This window comes from Tamandua tetradactyla, chromosome 14 (assembly GCF_023851605.1).
Source record: "Tamandua tetradactyla isolate mTamTet1 chromosome 14, mTamTet1.pri, whole genome shotgun sequence".
NCBI lineage: Eukaryota > Metazoa > Chordata > Mammalia > Pilosa > Myrmecophagidae > Tamandua > Tamandua tetradactyla.
In genome coordinates this window covers 62,925,066-62,939,930 of record NC_135340.1, presented here as the reverse complement: position 1 = coordinate 62,939,930, position 14,865 = coordinate 62,925,066, and the positions used below count along the sequence as shown (strand labels likewise).

Sequence of the window (14,865 nt, the reverse complement as noted above, 5' to 3'; positions counted from 1 at the left end):
TTCTGGGATCAATTACTTTATTGACCTCCATAATGTAAGAGGAGGAAGTAAGCTCTCTAGCAATTCCTTCTGCCTTTTCTCCCAACATCTGTTTCCCAATTTATGTCATCTATGCCATTACTTTTACACACCGGAGGATTAAGACATTTACGTTTTGTTTTGTAACCATAGTAAAACCTTCCATCTTTTGGCTGTAGGTTGGTTCTGAATGTTGAGAAAACTGGAAAGAAAGTTTATATTACTGTGATTTTTAAAATATCTTGGAAAATCTTTCAAATATCTTACTTAGTAGGACTGAGATGACTGATCCTGGACCTTTTTTTCACTTTTTTACCGCGTGTAAATTTACTCCATAAATATGCTCTTTCTTCTCACACGGTATGTCCTGGTTTTTGTTTGGAAAACATAGTAACTTCAGCCACAGGGCATCCTCAAAAGGCTCAGGGGTCCTCTGAAGCGATTCCAGGCTTTGGTTTGGGGTTGGATTAGATCCAGTTGTAATGGGCAATTGGTGGGGAGGTTTGAGGAGGTTGACTTTGGCCTGGATTGTCATTTTAGATTAGGATAACTATAAATTTTGGAAGGATTGAACACCCCTGCCTCACCCCCACCCCCCACATCTCCCTACCCAATCTTCTCTCACTTCTATTACTTAGATTCTGTATTTCTACAGAAAGTTCTAGGCACTCTGAACAGAAGTTTGGGACACTGTTTTGTCACAAGAAGAATTGAGAACCATTGCTTAGAATTCTTGTCTCCTCTCATCCTTAACCCCCGTGTTTCCATTGGCTGAGTAGAAAATTTAGGTCAGAAGATGACTCCGTCATGATAATAATTCTGCATTGCATTTTCATTGTCCTTTTTATGTCTACCAGTTCATCTAATGTATACACACAATGTAGACATGGCAGATGTTTTATAATCCTAATTTGTAGATAAATAAGCAAAAGCTCAGAGAGGCCCTAAGTCCTGTGTACCTTAAACTTCTATCCAGTCACCTTCTGTCTGGCCTTGGAGAAATCAGAGCTGCTGCGTATTGATTTTAGGGCTCTTTTCCTGGAGCCTCCAGTTTTCTTCCTCCTTCTCTTTCTGGCCTTGTCAACGTCAGTCTGAAGTATGCACTGTTCCCAGGAGAATGTTCTCGTTTCTCCAGGTCTATGAAGGGAGTAAAGGAAAAAGTAAAGCCTTTACCTTGCATGTGATTGAAGTACTGAGTACTTGCATGTAATTGAAGTACTGAGTTTGGAGGAAGGCAGGAGGGCTCTGTGCTGTTAAATGTGGTCCATATATACAGGGAGAAGATGTGTGAACGCACCCAGTTGAAAATATATTTTAGCTTTGCAGTTGTTTTCAAAGGCTTGTGCTTTTGTGACCACAGTATTTATACCAGCAAGTCTTGGAATAGCTCCTAGTTTGTGGAATTGATTGTAGAGTGTTTGTCCTCCCTTTCCAGCTCCTGAACTCCAGTAGTTGGCATCAATGTGTAAGCCCTCAGGATGGGGCAAGGTAAAATGTACCATTTCTTTTGGGTCTCTGTGTGTTCCATCCTCTGGCTCAGTATACCAATGTAGCTGTAGTTACATCCTTACCCATTTGGTCCCTTAAATTGTTAAATATGGGTTATCTGGTTTCTGAATGAAAACCTTACTCTGAGATATGCAATAAGCTGTCTGTAAACAAGAAACCCAGAGTGATACTATTTTCTTGTAACTGCCTGTATCAACTGTGTTTCCAAACTTTTGCTAAAGAAATATTTACATGTTTTGGTTTTTATTTTTTCTGACTCATGTCAGAGTTTGCATTCCATTAATTCTGGAGAAAGGAGTAATGTGGTAATATTTTGGAGGTGAGTTGGTCCATAAAAAAATATACACAGCTTCAAAGAGTAGAAATTTAACCTTATGTGTAGTAGATTTTATTGTGCTCACTCTTAACCAGGTTGGTAAGCAGTTTACTGACTAAATTAGACTCACAAGGCTCCACAAATTGTTACATCTGTGCAATGGGGTCAAATGCACTGTATTTTGCATCTCTGGTATTTATTTCCCTGATGGGCTGAATACATAGGTGATATTGAGAGATATCCCTGTTGGTAGCATTAAATTTATGTGCCTCACATTACTCAACTTTCATTGAGGCCCGTGAATTTGCTTTTCTCTGCCTGCCAAGATTATTCCTGCTCTTCAACTTTGGGAATTTTTTCTTTTTATTTGGACATATCTTCTTTGGAAAAAAAAGAATGTCATTCTTGTGGTTTTCTTTTAGACCTAATGTCTGTGGATCCCGCTATAATGCTTACTGTTGCCCCGGATGGAAAACTTTACCTGGTGGAAATCAGTGTATTGTCCGTAAGTAAATAGAAAACTTGCAATTCTTATCTGTCAGCTTTTGTTGTTTTTGGTTGCATGTTGATTCTTAATATTTGGGTCCTTTGTAACTGCATGCTGTTAATATGTTCATAGCAGAGCCTTCCAGCTCTAAGATATCCTATACTCTGAATCCAGGTTGGGGAATATATTTACTTGGTCAAACTATTGTCATACCTTAATTCAGTGACTTCCTTTAGAATATTTTTGAGATGTAGGGAAGAGAGCCACAGGAATTGTTTTATAAGTGGGACATGGCATTTAAATATGTTGTACCTGACAGCACAGATTATGTAATCATTTTGGTGGGATTTTGAAAAAGTTTATAACTTTGATGCTTTTTAGCTTTGTGGGTCACCTACAAATCTACTTAAATCACATTCATTGAATTTGTGGTTAAGGCCAAAGGCAGACCTAACTCCTAGAAAAGGGACAGCTGATCAGATGAACTCAAATGGTACCAAAGACTCCTCTATTGATTTGGTTGCTATGGCAAGCCTCCAGGTTCTCATAAAATCCCACAAATGTTGAGTGCCAAACTACATGCTAGACAGGGTGCTAATTAATGGAGATTTCAAATCAAATTATTAGGGTATTTGACCTCCATGAGCTTTTACAGTTATTGTACATCCAAAATAATTTTCAGTTTTCAGAAAACTCTTTTAGTATAATAGTTAAAATTAGAGCTGAAAGTACATTAAGGAATCACTGAATATATTCTCTCACTTGACAAAGAATGGTCTATGGAGAAGAATAGAATGGTTCAGCCAGTGTTCTTTTGGGGATCTGAAAAAGTTGATCCCTTTCCCAATTCTTGATTTTGACCAGAAAATAACTTACTCATTTGGTACATTATATTTTATTTTAATATCCAAAATTGAATCACTAAGAAAGGTACATAGTGGTATTCAGGGTTTTCTAAATGAACTTGAGAACAGAGTCCTTTCTCTTGTATTCTGTAGAACTCTCTGGGAGGTGCTGTCTTTGGGTATTTAAATAAATATTTATATGTTCCTTTGACAGCTTATTTCATAATAGTTTGCAATCTCCATCCCACGATCTTGGTGTCTTAATGCATTCTCTATTGAGTGTATTATTGTAGCCTTGCTCATTTCATTTTTCTCTTGCAAGTTCGTGCAGAAGTTTGAGGAAAGGATCATGCCCATGAGTATAAAAAATAGTGACTACCAGGAGTCTGCTGATAAGGAGAAAGCATTTGCCGTTTAAAGTTGCTCCTTTGGCCAGGAGGAGAGCATTTGGGACTGATGTGACACTGGTCTCTGGGTGGCACAGCACATCACCCTCAGAAACATGAATGGCTTCTTGACTGTAGGATCAGTACGTTGCAGTGCATCCCAACATTATCCCCTCAGACTGTTGATGTGACCCAGAACAGGACAAAAATGTGGGGTAAAAGCTGAGCTGTAGATTTTATGTCATCAATTGGTGAAAATTAGAGAGGTAGTCTTAGCAGGAGGCAGTGTTCTTACAAAAATTATGAAACATTTCCAGTGAAATTGGCCCCCAAAAATACTGCAGCAATTTTTATTTCATTAAAACTTAAGGTTTCATAAAAACAGTATGGCTGTAAACATATAAGTAGGTTAAAATGCATGTTTTTATTTGTTTTCCCTTCATAAGATGTCCCGGGCATTTTGAAGATTGAGTGCTATGAAATAAGGGAGGAGAGGTTGAGAACTACTGATAAGGATGAAGGAGTTACATTATTTTAAAGTCAGAGTTCATGTAGTCCAAAGGACGTGTTTTGTAGATGAATAAATCTGGAGCTTATGGTCATACAAGGCCTGATCGCAAAGTTAATGAGGGACCTGAGACCCCAGGACTCCTAATTCGAGGCTGGTGCCCCTAGAACTCGTCATGCTCTGAATCATGTGTTAACAAACCTCTGGTTCTATTCACAGCCATTTGCCGGCATTCCTGTGGGGACGGATTTTGTTCGAGACCAAATATGTGCACTTGCCCAAATGGTCAGATAGCTCCTTCCTGTGGCTCCAGATCCAGTGAGTATAACATGTCATTATATATTATATTATTTTATGTGGTTGCACCCTCTCTTCTCCTAAATTTGTTTTTGGCTTTTCTCTTGCCTGCAATACTTTTTTCTTTTTCACTAGAACATCTGTCTTCTCTGTTCTACCCAAAATACTTGGAATGGCTTTCCTCAAGCTTGCCATTCACTTGCCTTCATTCTTTATTGGAAACTTACATATGGTATGGAGTTATTGTGAATAATATAAAGATTAAAGTCTGAATGTAGGAATCACCTTATTCATCTTTGTCTCTCTAATGCAAACACCGTAAAAGATGCTCAGTGAAATGATTGCTTAGTAAATGTTTTTGACTCAAGAAGCTAAGCATTTTCCCTTGAGGTATTGAAATATGAATCTTATTAAACACTTTCTTAAATCTCAATACCCCTGCCTTTGTAGGGAGATAAATGTAAGAAGTCATTTAGGCATTTCCTGGGGGTGATTTATCAAAAAGAAAAAAATGTATTTTTCTTTTCATAATTTTGCCACTTTGTTCATTCTGTAATAACAAACAATAGCCACAGTTCATTCTTCAGAGACTTTTGCTTGTTTGTTCTTAATTTTTTTTAGTAGTAGGGTCCTGAGCAGTGAATTAGGTGAAATGTGGGAGTTGGGAAGAAGGCAAGTCATTAGCAGTTGTTAAAAAAAAATTGAAGTTCATTTCTATATAAAAAAGCTCCTTGGCTGAGCCACGGTGGCTCAGCAGGCAGAGTTCTCTCCTGCCATGCTGGAGAATCGGGTACAATTCCTGGTGCCTGTCCATGCAAAAAAAAACCCAAAAAAACTCCTTAATATCATAAGGGAAAAGACTGAGGTTCCTTAAATGATTTCCCATTTCCAGTGAGAAACTGCAGTCCCCATACAGTGTGTTCTGTTTTGGGCAAGGTTTTAAGAAAAAGTGTATGGTAATAAGTGCGTTCTATTTTTGTCTATTGCAAGTAGAGCCATCAGTATGGCCAAGGTTCATTACCTGTTGGGATCTTCACATTTAAATGTGACTCTGGTAAGCTAATGACCAGAATAAGACTAGCAGTCCTTGGTGCCTACTCACATCCCTTGGCAATCATGGGTGAACTCAGGCGACTGTCTCTGCCTGACAGCTTTGTAAATTTTTCTGGCCAGGAAGCATGCCAGTTTGCATGCGGGGCAAGCTGGAAGGCTGGAGGTTTAATGGCTCCAGAAGCAACTCTTAACCAATGACAGATGAAGAGTTGTTGGATAAATGCTCCAGTTTCCTCGCTTCTCAGTTTGGGTAACAATCAGGTGTGTTTTGCATGTTCCTCAAATTCTCTAGTGGGACTGAGCCCAGTTGCTCACAGGTGGTAATAGGTTTGATAATATACCTTTATTAGCTTCCTTCTCTTTTTACTTCCCCACCCTCCTACCAGTGTTTCCTGGGATCACTTCCAAAAAAACTACTTACATTCAAATTCTTGTCTCAGAATCTTCTTCTGGAGGAACCCCTACAAAGACAGCCTCTATTAAATACAGTCAATCATAGAATGGGACAGAAACTCTCTGATGGGCAGGACTCTTGCTTATTTTACTGTGTGCGGCATATTCTTCCTTGATCTCAGCTGAATTTTGAATTGTGTCCTTTAAGCAACAGCATGCTTATTCTACATAACAAGAGCACCATAGGTAGAGGAATACAAAGAGGCAGAGAAGTTTACTGGAGGCACTTTCAGGAACATTGTTGGACAGCTCTGTCTCCATCAGGATGACTTCCAGGATGCTGTGAGGAGTGAAAGCTGCAGGGATGGGGGAATCTAGATATGAAGTCGGAAATAGACCCTATCTCTCAGATTTGTCTATGATCCAACTAAAAGCTCTGCACACTCATCCTGAGGAAGAAAATATAGCCACATGAAAAAACTGAGTATCTATCTGGAAAGGTCTTTCATGATAATGTGTGCTACGAATGATTTCTCTGTCAAATAAAACGACAACAGAACTCAAGAGACATGGAGACAAGATGTTAACAAGAACGGAGGGCAAAGCCCCAGTCCTAGTTTACTTGAGGGTAGCGGAGAGATGGGAGGAGGTAGTGGTGAGCTCCGATGGGCCAGATTTAAGTTCCTCAGCTAGAGAGGAGAACAAGATTTGTGAGTGGTGTTCTTTGAAGAGATTTGGGTCCCATTTATGGTACCTGGGCATTAAATAGGTCCTGAGTAGGTGAGTGGATAAAGTGGTATAAGGAGGGTCCAGTTTCGTCAAGGTGTTGTTGGAACCTTTAAAATCATTGGCTTGTACTTGACCTGCACTGATAGTATCCACATAACTTGCATAATTAAAAAGGGCAGAATGTGTTTTAACTGAGGTTAATTGGGGATGATAATAATTCAATTCTGATTTTTGGAGGTGATGTTCTAGGGGACACCTGTGCCACCTGTGCCACCTGTAGAAGTTCCCTGGTCATGGTGTGGTAGATAAATACCATGCTTTGTCTAGCAAAGATCACTTTGCTAATTCTTTTGTTAGTAGAAAGATAGACCCAACTCAGTGAAGAATTTGCATTCTCTACTTCTGGTTCTACTAAAAGGGGGTCAACATAGATCATTTACTCAATTAAAAAGTTGTTAAAAATAGTATTTTTGTTTATGTTGTACACTCCTAAGGTTTTCTTAAAAAATTATTCTGATAACATATATACAACCATTTTAACTTTTTAACCACATTCAAATATACTGTTCAGTGGTGTAAATTACAGTCACAACATGAATTACTATTGTCACCACCATCCATAAATATGTCATAGGGTCAGGGCATTTTATAGGACCTCTGATGGCCTTAATTTTCTCATCAGAAAAGAAAGGAATGGTAAGAGAAGTGTTCTTCCAGGTTGCTTTCAACTTGACTTTCATGAGACTCATAACAGGAAATGATTCTTAGTATTTGAATGACAGAATGTCTAAACTGTTGACCAGCAATTGGATGCAAGGAATTCATGGCTTTCCGTAGACCTGGTGGTATTGGTTAGAGCTCTTGACACTGGCCATTGAGGCACTGGGGCAGAAAGAAAAGATTGACCAGACTGAGTGAGAACAGTGGTCCTGCTAAACTTCTAGCCCTAGTGGGGCACAAAGATTATTTTCTGTTTTCACTCAGTCTCTGAGGTTAGAGAGATCTTGTACAGCCCTTATTCTCCTAAGAACCTATCGTGGTTTACTGATCCATGAATTTACTAAAACTCTTCTTAAACACACACACACACACACACACACACACACACACACACACACACATTAGCTTCTAGTACTGGAATTAACTTGCTCTACAACTTTACTGCTCCCTTTGTAAAGGTGCATTGATTTTTTTATAATGCCTAAAACTTCTTAACACATCTTCAAGGGATCAAAAGTATTTCTTCTTTCTAAAAAATAATAATATATCCTTTTAATTATAAAAATTGCCCCCTATTTTTTGTATTCTAGAATTTGGAGATCAATTTCATGCTTATCTTGTCTTATCCTTTCCATTGTTTTTAAAGAATTTTTAAAAATTAAACATTTTATTTAGAATTAATCATAGATTCACATATAGTTGGAAGAGTTAGTACAGGGATCCCATGTCTCCTTTCCCCAATTTTCCCCCGGTAATATCTTGAACAATTATAGTATAATAGCACAAAAGAGATATGTGTATTGATACCAACAGGTTAAAGAGCATTTCTGTCACCTCAAGGATCCCTCATGTTGCCTTTTCAAATACTCGTTTTCCTCCCACCTCTACCCCTTCAGTAACTTCTGACAACCATTAACCTGTGCTCCATTTCTGTAATTTTTCATTTTAAAAATGTTGCATAAATAGAATCATATAGTATGTAACCTTTTGGGATTGTCTTATTTCACTCAACATAATTCTCTGGAGATTGTCATGTGTTTCAATAGTTTGTCCCTTTTTATTACTGAGTAGTATTCCATGATGTGGATGTACCACAGTTTGTTTAACCACTCACCTGTTGAAGGACATCTGAGTTGTTTCCAGTTTTTTGCTATTCTGAATAAAACTGCTGCAAACAGTGTACAGGTATTTGTGTGAAAAAAAGTCTTCCTTTCTTGGATATAAAAAACCCAGGAGTACAATTGCTGGATTGCATGGTAGTTATTTTAGTTTTTTAAGGAACGGCCAAACTGTTTTCCAGAGGGGCTGTACCATTTTACACTCCCACCAGCAACATGTGGGTGGTCCAGTTTCTCTGCATCCTTACCAGCATTTGATGATGTCACTAACTTTTATTTTAGCTCTTGTGATAAATGTGTAGTGATATCTCATTTGGTTTTAATTTGCCTTTTAGTAATGGCTAATGATGTTGAGTGTCATTTTAATGTGCTTATTTGCCATCTGCAAATTTTCCCTGGTAAATATCTCTTTCTGTCTTTGCCCAGGTCTAAAATTGGATTATTTGCTTTTTAGAACAAAGATTTGAGAGTTCTGTATATATTCTAGATACCAGTCCTTTGTCCTATATGTGGTTTGCGAATAGTTTCTCCCATGCTGTAGCTTGTCTTTTCACCTTCTTAACAGTCTTTCACAGAGGAAAAGTTTTTAATTTTGATGAAGTCCAATATGTCAGTTTTTCATTTTATGGATCATGTTTTTAGAATCAATTCTAAGAAGTCTTTGCCTAGTCCTAGATCCTGAAGATTTTCTTCTATGTTTTTTTCCCTGAAAGTTTTATAGTTTTATATTTTACGTTTAAGTTTGTGATACATGTTTGGGTTAATTTTGTATAAAGTGTGATGTTTAGGTCAAGGTTCTTTTTTTTCTTTTTTTTTTTGCCTACAGTTGTCCAATTACTCCAGCACATTTGTTGAAAAGTCTGTCCTATGTCTATCAATTGTTTTGCACTTTGTCAAAATTGGTACACTAATGTTCATAGTTGCATTATTCACAATAGTCAGAAGATAGAAACATTTCAAGTGACTATCAAAAGATGAGTGAATAAACAAAATGTGCCATATACATGCAATGGAATATTATTCAGCCATAAAAAGGAATGGAGTTCTGTTGCATGTTATAACATGGATGAACCTTGAAGACAAAATGTGGAGTGAAATAAGCCAGATATTAAATGACAAATATTATGCAGTTCCACTTATATGAACTATTTAGAATGAGTATATTCATAGAAAGTAGGTTAGAGTTTAAAGGGACCATGGGTCAGGGGAAATGGGAAATCGTTCATAATGGGTACAGAGTTTCTGTTTAGGGTGATGAAAAAGTTTTGGTAATGGATGGTGGTGATGTTAGCACAACTTTGTGAATGTAATTCATGCACTGAATTGTACACTTAAAAATGGTCAAACTGAGAAATTTTGTGTTATATATGTATGATTATTATTCTAAAAAAAACTTTAAAAAGCAAGAAAAAGAGTACAACAATTAGAGATAGAACCAGCAAAGATCTAATGAATTCTATTTTGTTGAAAGATTGGGTAAGACTTTGTAACAAATGTCTGGATGACATTGCTCTTTCTGTTCTATCCATGAAAGTTCACTCTGACCAGAACACTCGTACAAGGAATTAAACAGAGTAAGATGTTGTGATTCCTGTACCCAAAAAGTTAATAGTCAGAAATAGACTGAAATAAAGACATCTGTAAGGAAAAAAAATCAGGTGGGCATGTCTGTGTCAGTCTATTCCATGTGTCTTTCCTTCCACCATTATCATACAATCTTGATTAATGTAGTTATATAATAAGTTTGGGAATCAGGTAGACTAATACTAGTTTATTAATAAATTTACAGAATAGTTTTAGCTATTCTGGTTTCTTTGTTTTCCATGTGAATTTTAGACTAATCTTGTCTAGAGCTACAAAAGGGAATTTGATGAGAATTGCCTTAATTGTTTATCAATTGCAATTGAATTAGTTTTCGATTTGGGGGGAACTGACATCCTTACTATGTGGAACTCCTATGCTTTTATAAAATTTTCTCATTTTTTATTTGCTTCAATTCAGTGAAAACTTGGGATACTGGCACTCCCAATGCCAATCCAGGCTCTGTGTAAGGAGGCCAGGAGAACCAGTCTAGAGCAGTGTGTTTAAGAATATTACAGAACCACATGCCAAAAGTGCAAAGATAGTCAGAGTGGGAAGGTGGTACTGTATAGCTGGTATGGAAGAAGCAGTCTTTGAAAAAGATTTTCAGAAGGAATGACAATATATGGACACAGAGGAGAGAGGTGAATGGTATCTGCTCATGCCTGTCCTTAGAAACAGTTGAGTTCTTTGTTTTTCAGTCTGCCCTTATATGGAAACACCTTTATCACGGCTGTCATTTAATGTGTCCTTCCCTAGACCTCTTCCAGCTCTGCTGTTTTGTTTTTCTTGAGATGCTTTGGTGAAGTGGTTCTTCTGAGCTGTGTGTCTTTAGGCTCTGCAGGACATTTCAGCACTTAAAGGAAAAGTCAGTGCTGTTATCTCTCTGAATGAAAATTGTTTTTGTCCTGTAGTGACTCCAGCTGCCCCTGTGGATCTGTTGTCTCAGGTGTAGAGCCTTAGATTTAGTCTAGCTGTTTATTTCTTGTCTGTCTGTGCTTTCCCTAGGGCCTAAATTGAAATCACATATTTACTATACAGATGCTTATTTACAAATTGCTCCCATTTTATTTTAGCCAGCTGCACCTGACAAGATGATGGCAGGTCCTTAGAATCATTCCACACAAAATACATCTCAACAAAAACTATTACCTGAGGTATTTAAGCCCAAGTGCCAGTCCTCCGTCTCTCTCATTCTTGTAGTATGCTCACTTTGTTCTCTTCTGGTTAGTCATTTAAAGAATTATTTTGGAATATAATTAATAACACCAAATTATGCATTTGCCTGTGGCTAAAAGGGAAATTTTAGGTTGTTTATATGTTACTAGAATGAAAAAAATTTAAAAATCTGTAAGACTGTACAATACAGTGAACTCTAATGTAAATTATGAGATATTGTTACTATTATAATACTATTTCATCACTTGTAGCAGAGGTACCATGCTAAGGCAAAGTGTTAATCGTAGGAGAAATGGTGTGTGTGTGTTTGTGTGTGCGTGCTTGTATGGGAACACTTGAGTTTTGTGCTTGATTTTATTGTAAATCTACAACTTCCTTAATTAAAATAGAAGGGTTAATTTGCATCGGACTATAATATACATAAAGGTTCTTCTACTCTTCCTGATGCCTGACAAGTGGAAGCTGTTCATTGAGTATTTTGCTGAATTGCTGAACTGATGGACTGACATCTTTTGGAATGAACATAAAATTCCATTTGGGATCCTGTATGGATATAAGGAAATGGCAGCATTTTGTGTTAGCTTAAGGATGCTGAACCTTGCTTGAATCCTTTGAGACTGTCTGCCCATCTTCAAGGTGAAGTCTTCCCAATGTCCACAGGAGCCTTAGGGCTAACTTGACATACCAACATTCTAACCTCCCAAGTATTTTCAGTTTCGGGTAAAATCTTGGCACAGATTGAGTTGAGTAATATACTCCGACCTGGATATTTGGGATATCCAATAAAGTGTATATAATCCTTATGGATTCAACTGGAGCCCCTATTTTTTCTGGAGACATAGGACCTGTTCTCCTAATTGCTTGGCAGCTGGAATTCTTGTTCAGGTGAGAGTGAGTTTAGAACATGTGTCAATGGCAGGATGCAATCCAAAGTAAAACCAGTTTGTGTATAGATATCCTTTCAACTGTTTCCCCCTCATTAATGGAGCTACATATCTAGTTCCTTTATTTCTGCACAGAAATACTGAATGATTGCTCCTGCCTTTAAAGGAGCCATCCCCTCAGCCTCCCAGCAAAGAGCTAAGACTCTCAAAAACTGCAGTTCTTCATGGTAAACATGCTTGTGGCAAAGAGAGGGATTAAGATCCTATTTTCTGCCGATGAAGTTGCTCCCTGCCCCGGTTCATTGATTTGAGGGGCCCCTGGAATAACCATGACTTCATGTTTCACATGTCTGACCCAGTTTTTAAAGAATAAGGAATCGTTTATGCTGGAAAAGTTTCATCTGAAAGACAGGGTAGAAAAAATATGAAACCAGTTCAGGGAGGTTTTTATCATATTGCTTTTAAATATAAACTTATCGTTCTTCCCTGAAAGGATAATGCATTCTCTTTTTCAATTTGAGCAAATAATGTAAAGTCACCATTTAAACTACTATTAGCTTTTTTATCTTAAACTAGCTAAATGGCTTTGTTGCTCATGTGGGAATGGAAATTAGCTCTTGGCACAAACCACTTTAATTGAAATCAGTTTGTGCGTTGAGTTCCTGTGCTGCTTGACAGATGACATCATTTCCTGTGCTTTTCCTAATCCTGGCTGTTTTTCTAAGATAGAATGAAGCTAAGTTTAACTATGAGTTTTAAAGCAGTTATATAGCTTTTCCTGGCTAACTTCAAATATTACCCAAAGTTTTCACGAAATCATTTATTTTGTATACTTGTAGATAACTTTTTTTAGTTTAAGAGCGTTTTGACTGAGATGTTTTAATAAAATCACAGAAGTCTAAAATAACAGTCTGTTTTAATCAGTTTCCTGGGTTGCTTGATTTCTGAAACAATCTCCAACAAAGGAGTTATTTCTGTTTCTATACATAGGGAAGCAAAGATTAAATATTTTTAATAGCAACCTACTTAGCATCCTATAAGAGCTGAAGACATAATGGTCAACTTCTTGGTCTCAGTTTGGTGTTTGAGCATAATTTTTGATGTCATTATCGAGTAGCATAAGTTAAATGCACAGAAATTAATTTAGCAAAGTTTTATACAGAACTTACATATAAGTAAGTTGCAACTCTAGGCACTTCAGGGATATAAATAATCATGGCATTCCACACTCAGCTTTTAGACAAATGGATTGGGAACAAGACAAATAACCAAAAATAGGTTAGATCGTATAATATATGCTTCAAGGGAGAAGTTTAAAGTACTCTGAAGTCAGAAGAAAGAAGGCTTATATCAGGTTGGAGTGGGAGCAAAAAATATAAATCAGAAATAATGGAAGGAAAGAGGAAACATTTGAAATGGGTGTTGGAGGTGGGTAGGATTTCAGTATTTGGGAAGAATTGAGTGTGTTATGTTTTGGGGTTTAGGAGTTAGGGCCAGAGAGACGCAGATATAGGTTTAAAAGGAGATTCCACGAAGAGAAATTCATGCAAACTGAGGGAAAGACTTGGTGAGCCGAGTGCCTGGTATTTTGTATGCGCTCAGAAATATTTTGTTGAGTGAATGAATGACCGGTAAATAGATCAGCAGTCAGTCATCAGGGCTTTAGGAATGTGCAAAAGAGCCTGGAAAAGCCTGGGAGGCCATGCAGTGAAAGGCCTTGAGTGCTGAGAGAGGGACGAGGTGCTTAATTCAGTAGAGTCTTTGATGATGTTTCATGTCCTGAAAAGGTGTATCTCTTTCAACTTGATTTAACTCTTCTGAACTTAAGAAGTTAAATCTTAAGAAGACAAAATAAGAATTGAGTTCTGGCACCTTCCTTTCCCCATTGCTATGCTAAGGGTCTGTAGCTTCTTATAAGTGTGACGTCTCTCGTGAAGTCAGTGGGGTGTTGTGATACAGTGCTGAGAACTCCTCACCCTGCTCTCCACTTCTGGGAGGTTTGGCCTGTGTGCTCCAGATACAACTACACGTAAGCAGCTGGTTTCTGCTCATGCATGGAAAGGGATTCTCTTCTCTTTATATAAAATTTTTGAGGCTTTTTTTTTCTTTCTGAGAATTCATTCCCATAGTATGGAGGACAGGGTGGAACAAGCCAAACTTCCAGTGCCCAATGCTACCCTCTGGGCATAAGGGATGCATCCACAAAGATTCGTGGTGAATTCAGTCAAGTCTTTAGTCTTTTTCAAGGATAGCTGTTACTTCTGAAGGACTAAAGAATGGCCCAGGATATTGAAAACACTGTTAGCATGGCAAGATTATTGAAATCAAGACGAGTCTAAGCACTGGAGAAATGAGGCCACCAGCCTGTGCTGTCGTTATTGCTCACCTCTGAGGCTTCTCTTAGCGCCTCCTCCTCTCGGCTGTCTGTCCGTCCCAGGTCCTTCTACCCTAGGCCCTGCAGCTCACAGTTCTATAGGTGACAATGTGGAAAAGAGTGGACTTCATACGCTGCAGGGCTTGGGTTTAAGGTTACACTTGAAACAAGCAGCTCTTTCAGAGCCAAATCTAGCTGTTCCCATCATCAAGCTGTCTTGCCATTAATGATTTTCTGAGTATTTTCTTTTTTTTCCCTGTTTCCTCTAAAATTTATTGTAAGAAAATTCTATGGAATTTGTCACTGTGGTTGTTTTCCTTGCTACCTAAATCTCATAATAGGAAAATTACTGTCATCATAATCTTGTCTTATGATATGTTCTTTAAATCAGGAAAGTTGTTTAGCACTATTAAAATAAAAGTCAAAGAATCAATGGCATTGTATTGTAAATGATTTTATAAGCATAAA

General features: G+C 37.7%; 1 protein-coding gene across 2 annotated transcripts in view; it reads left to right on the top strand.

Moving 5' to 3' along the window:
* Positions 1 to 14,865, top strand: part of FBN1 (fibrillin 1) — a 239,421-nt gene that overhangs the window by 31,058 nt on the left and 193,498 nt on the right. For both annotated transcript variants that reach the window (XM_077127803.1, XM_077127802.1), the window contains exons 2-3: positions 2,266 to 2,348; positions 4,289 to 4,387. In XM_077127803.1, coding sequence (XP_076983918.1) covers positions 2,266 to 2,348; positions 4,289 to 4,387 — 182 coding nt within the window. The remainder of the gene's footprint in view (positions 1 to 2,265; positions 2,349 to 4,288; positions 4,388 to 14,865) is intronic.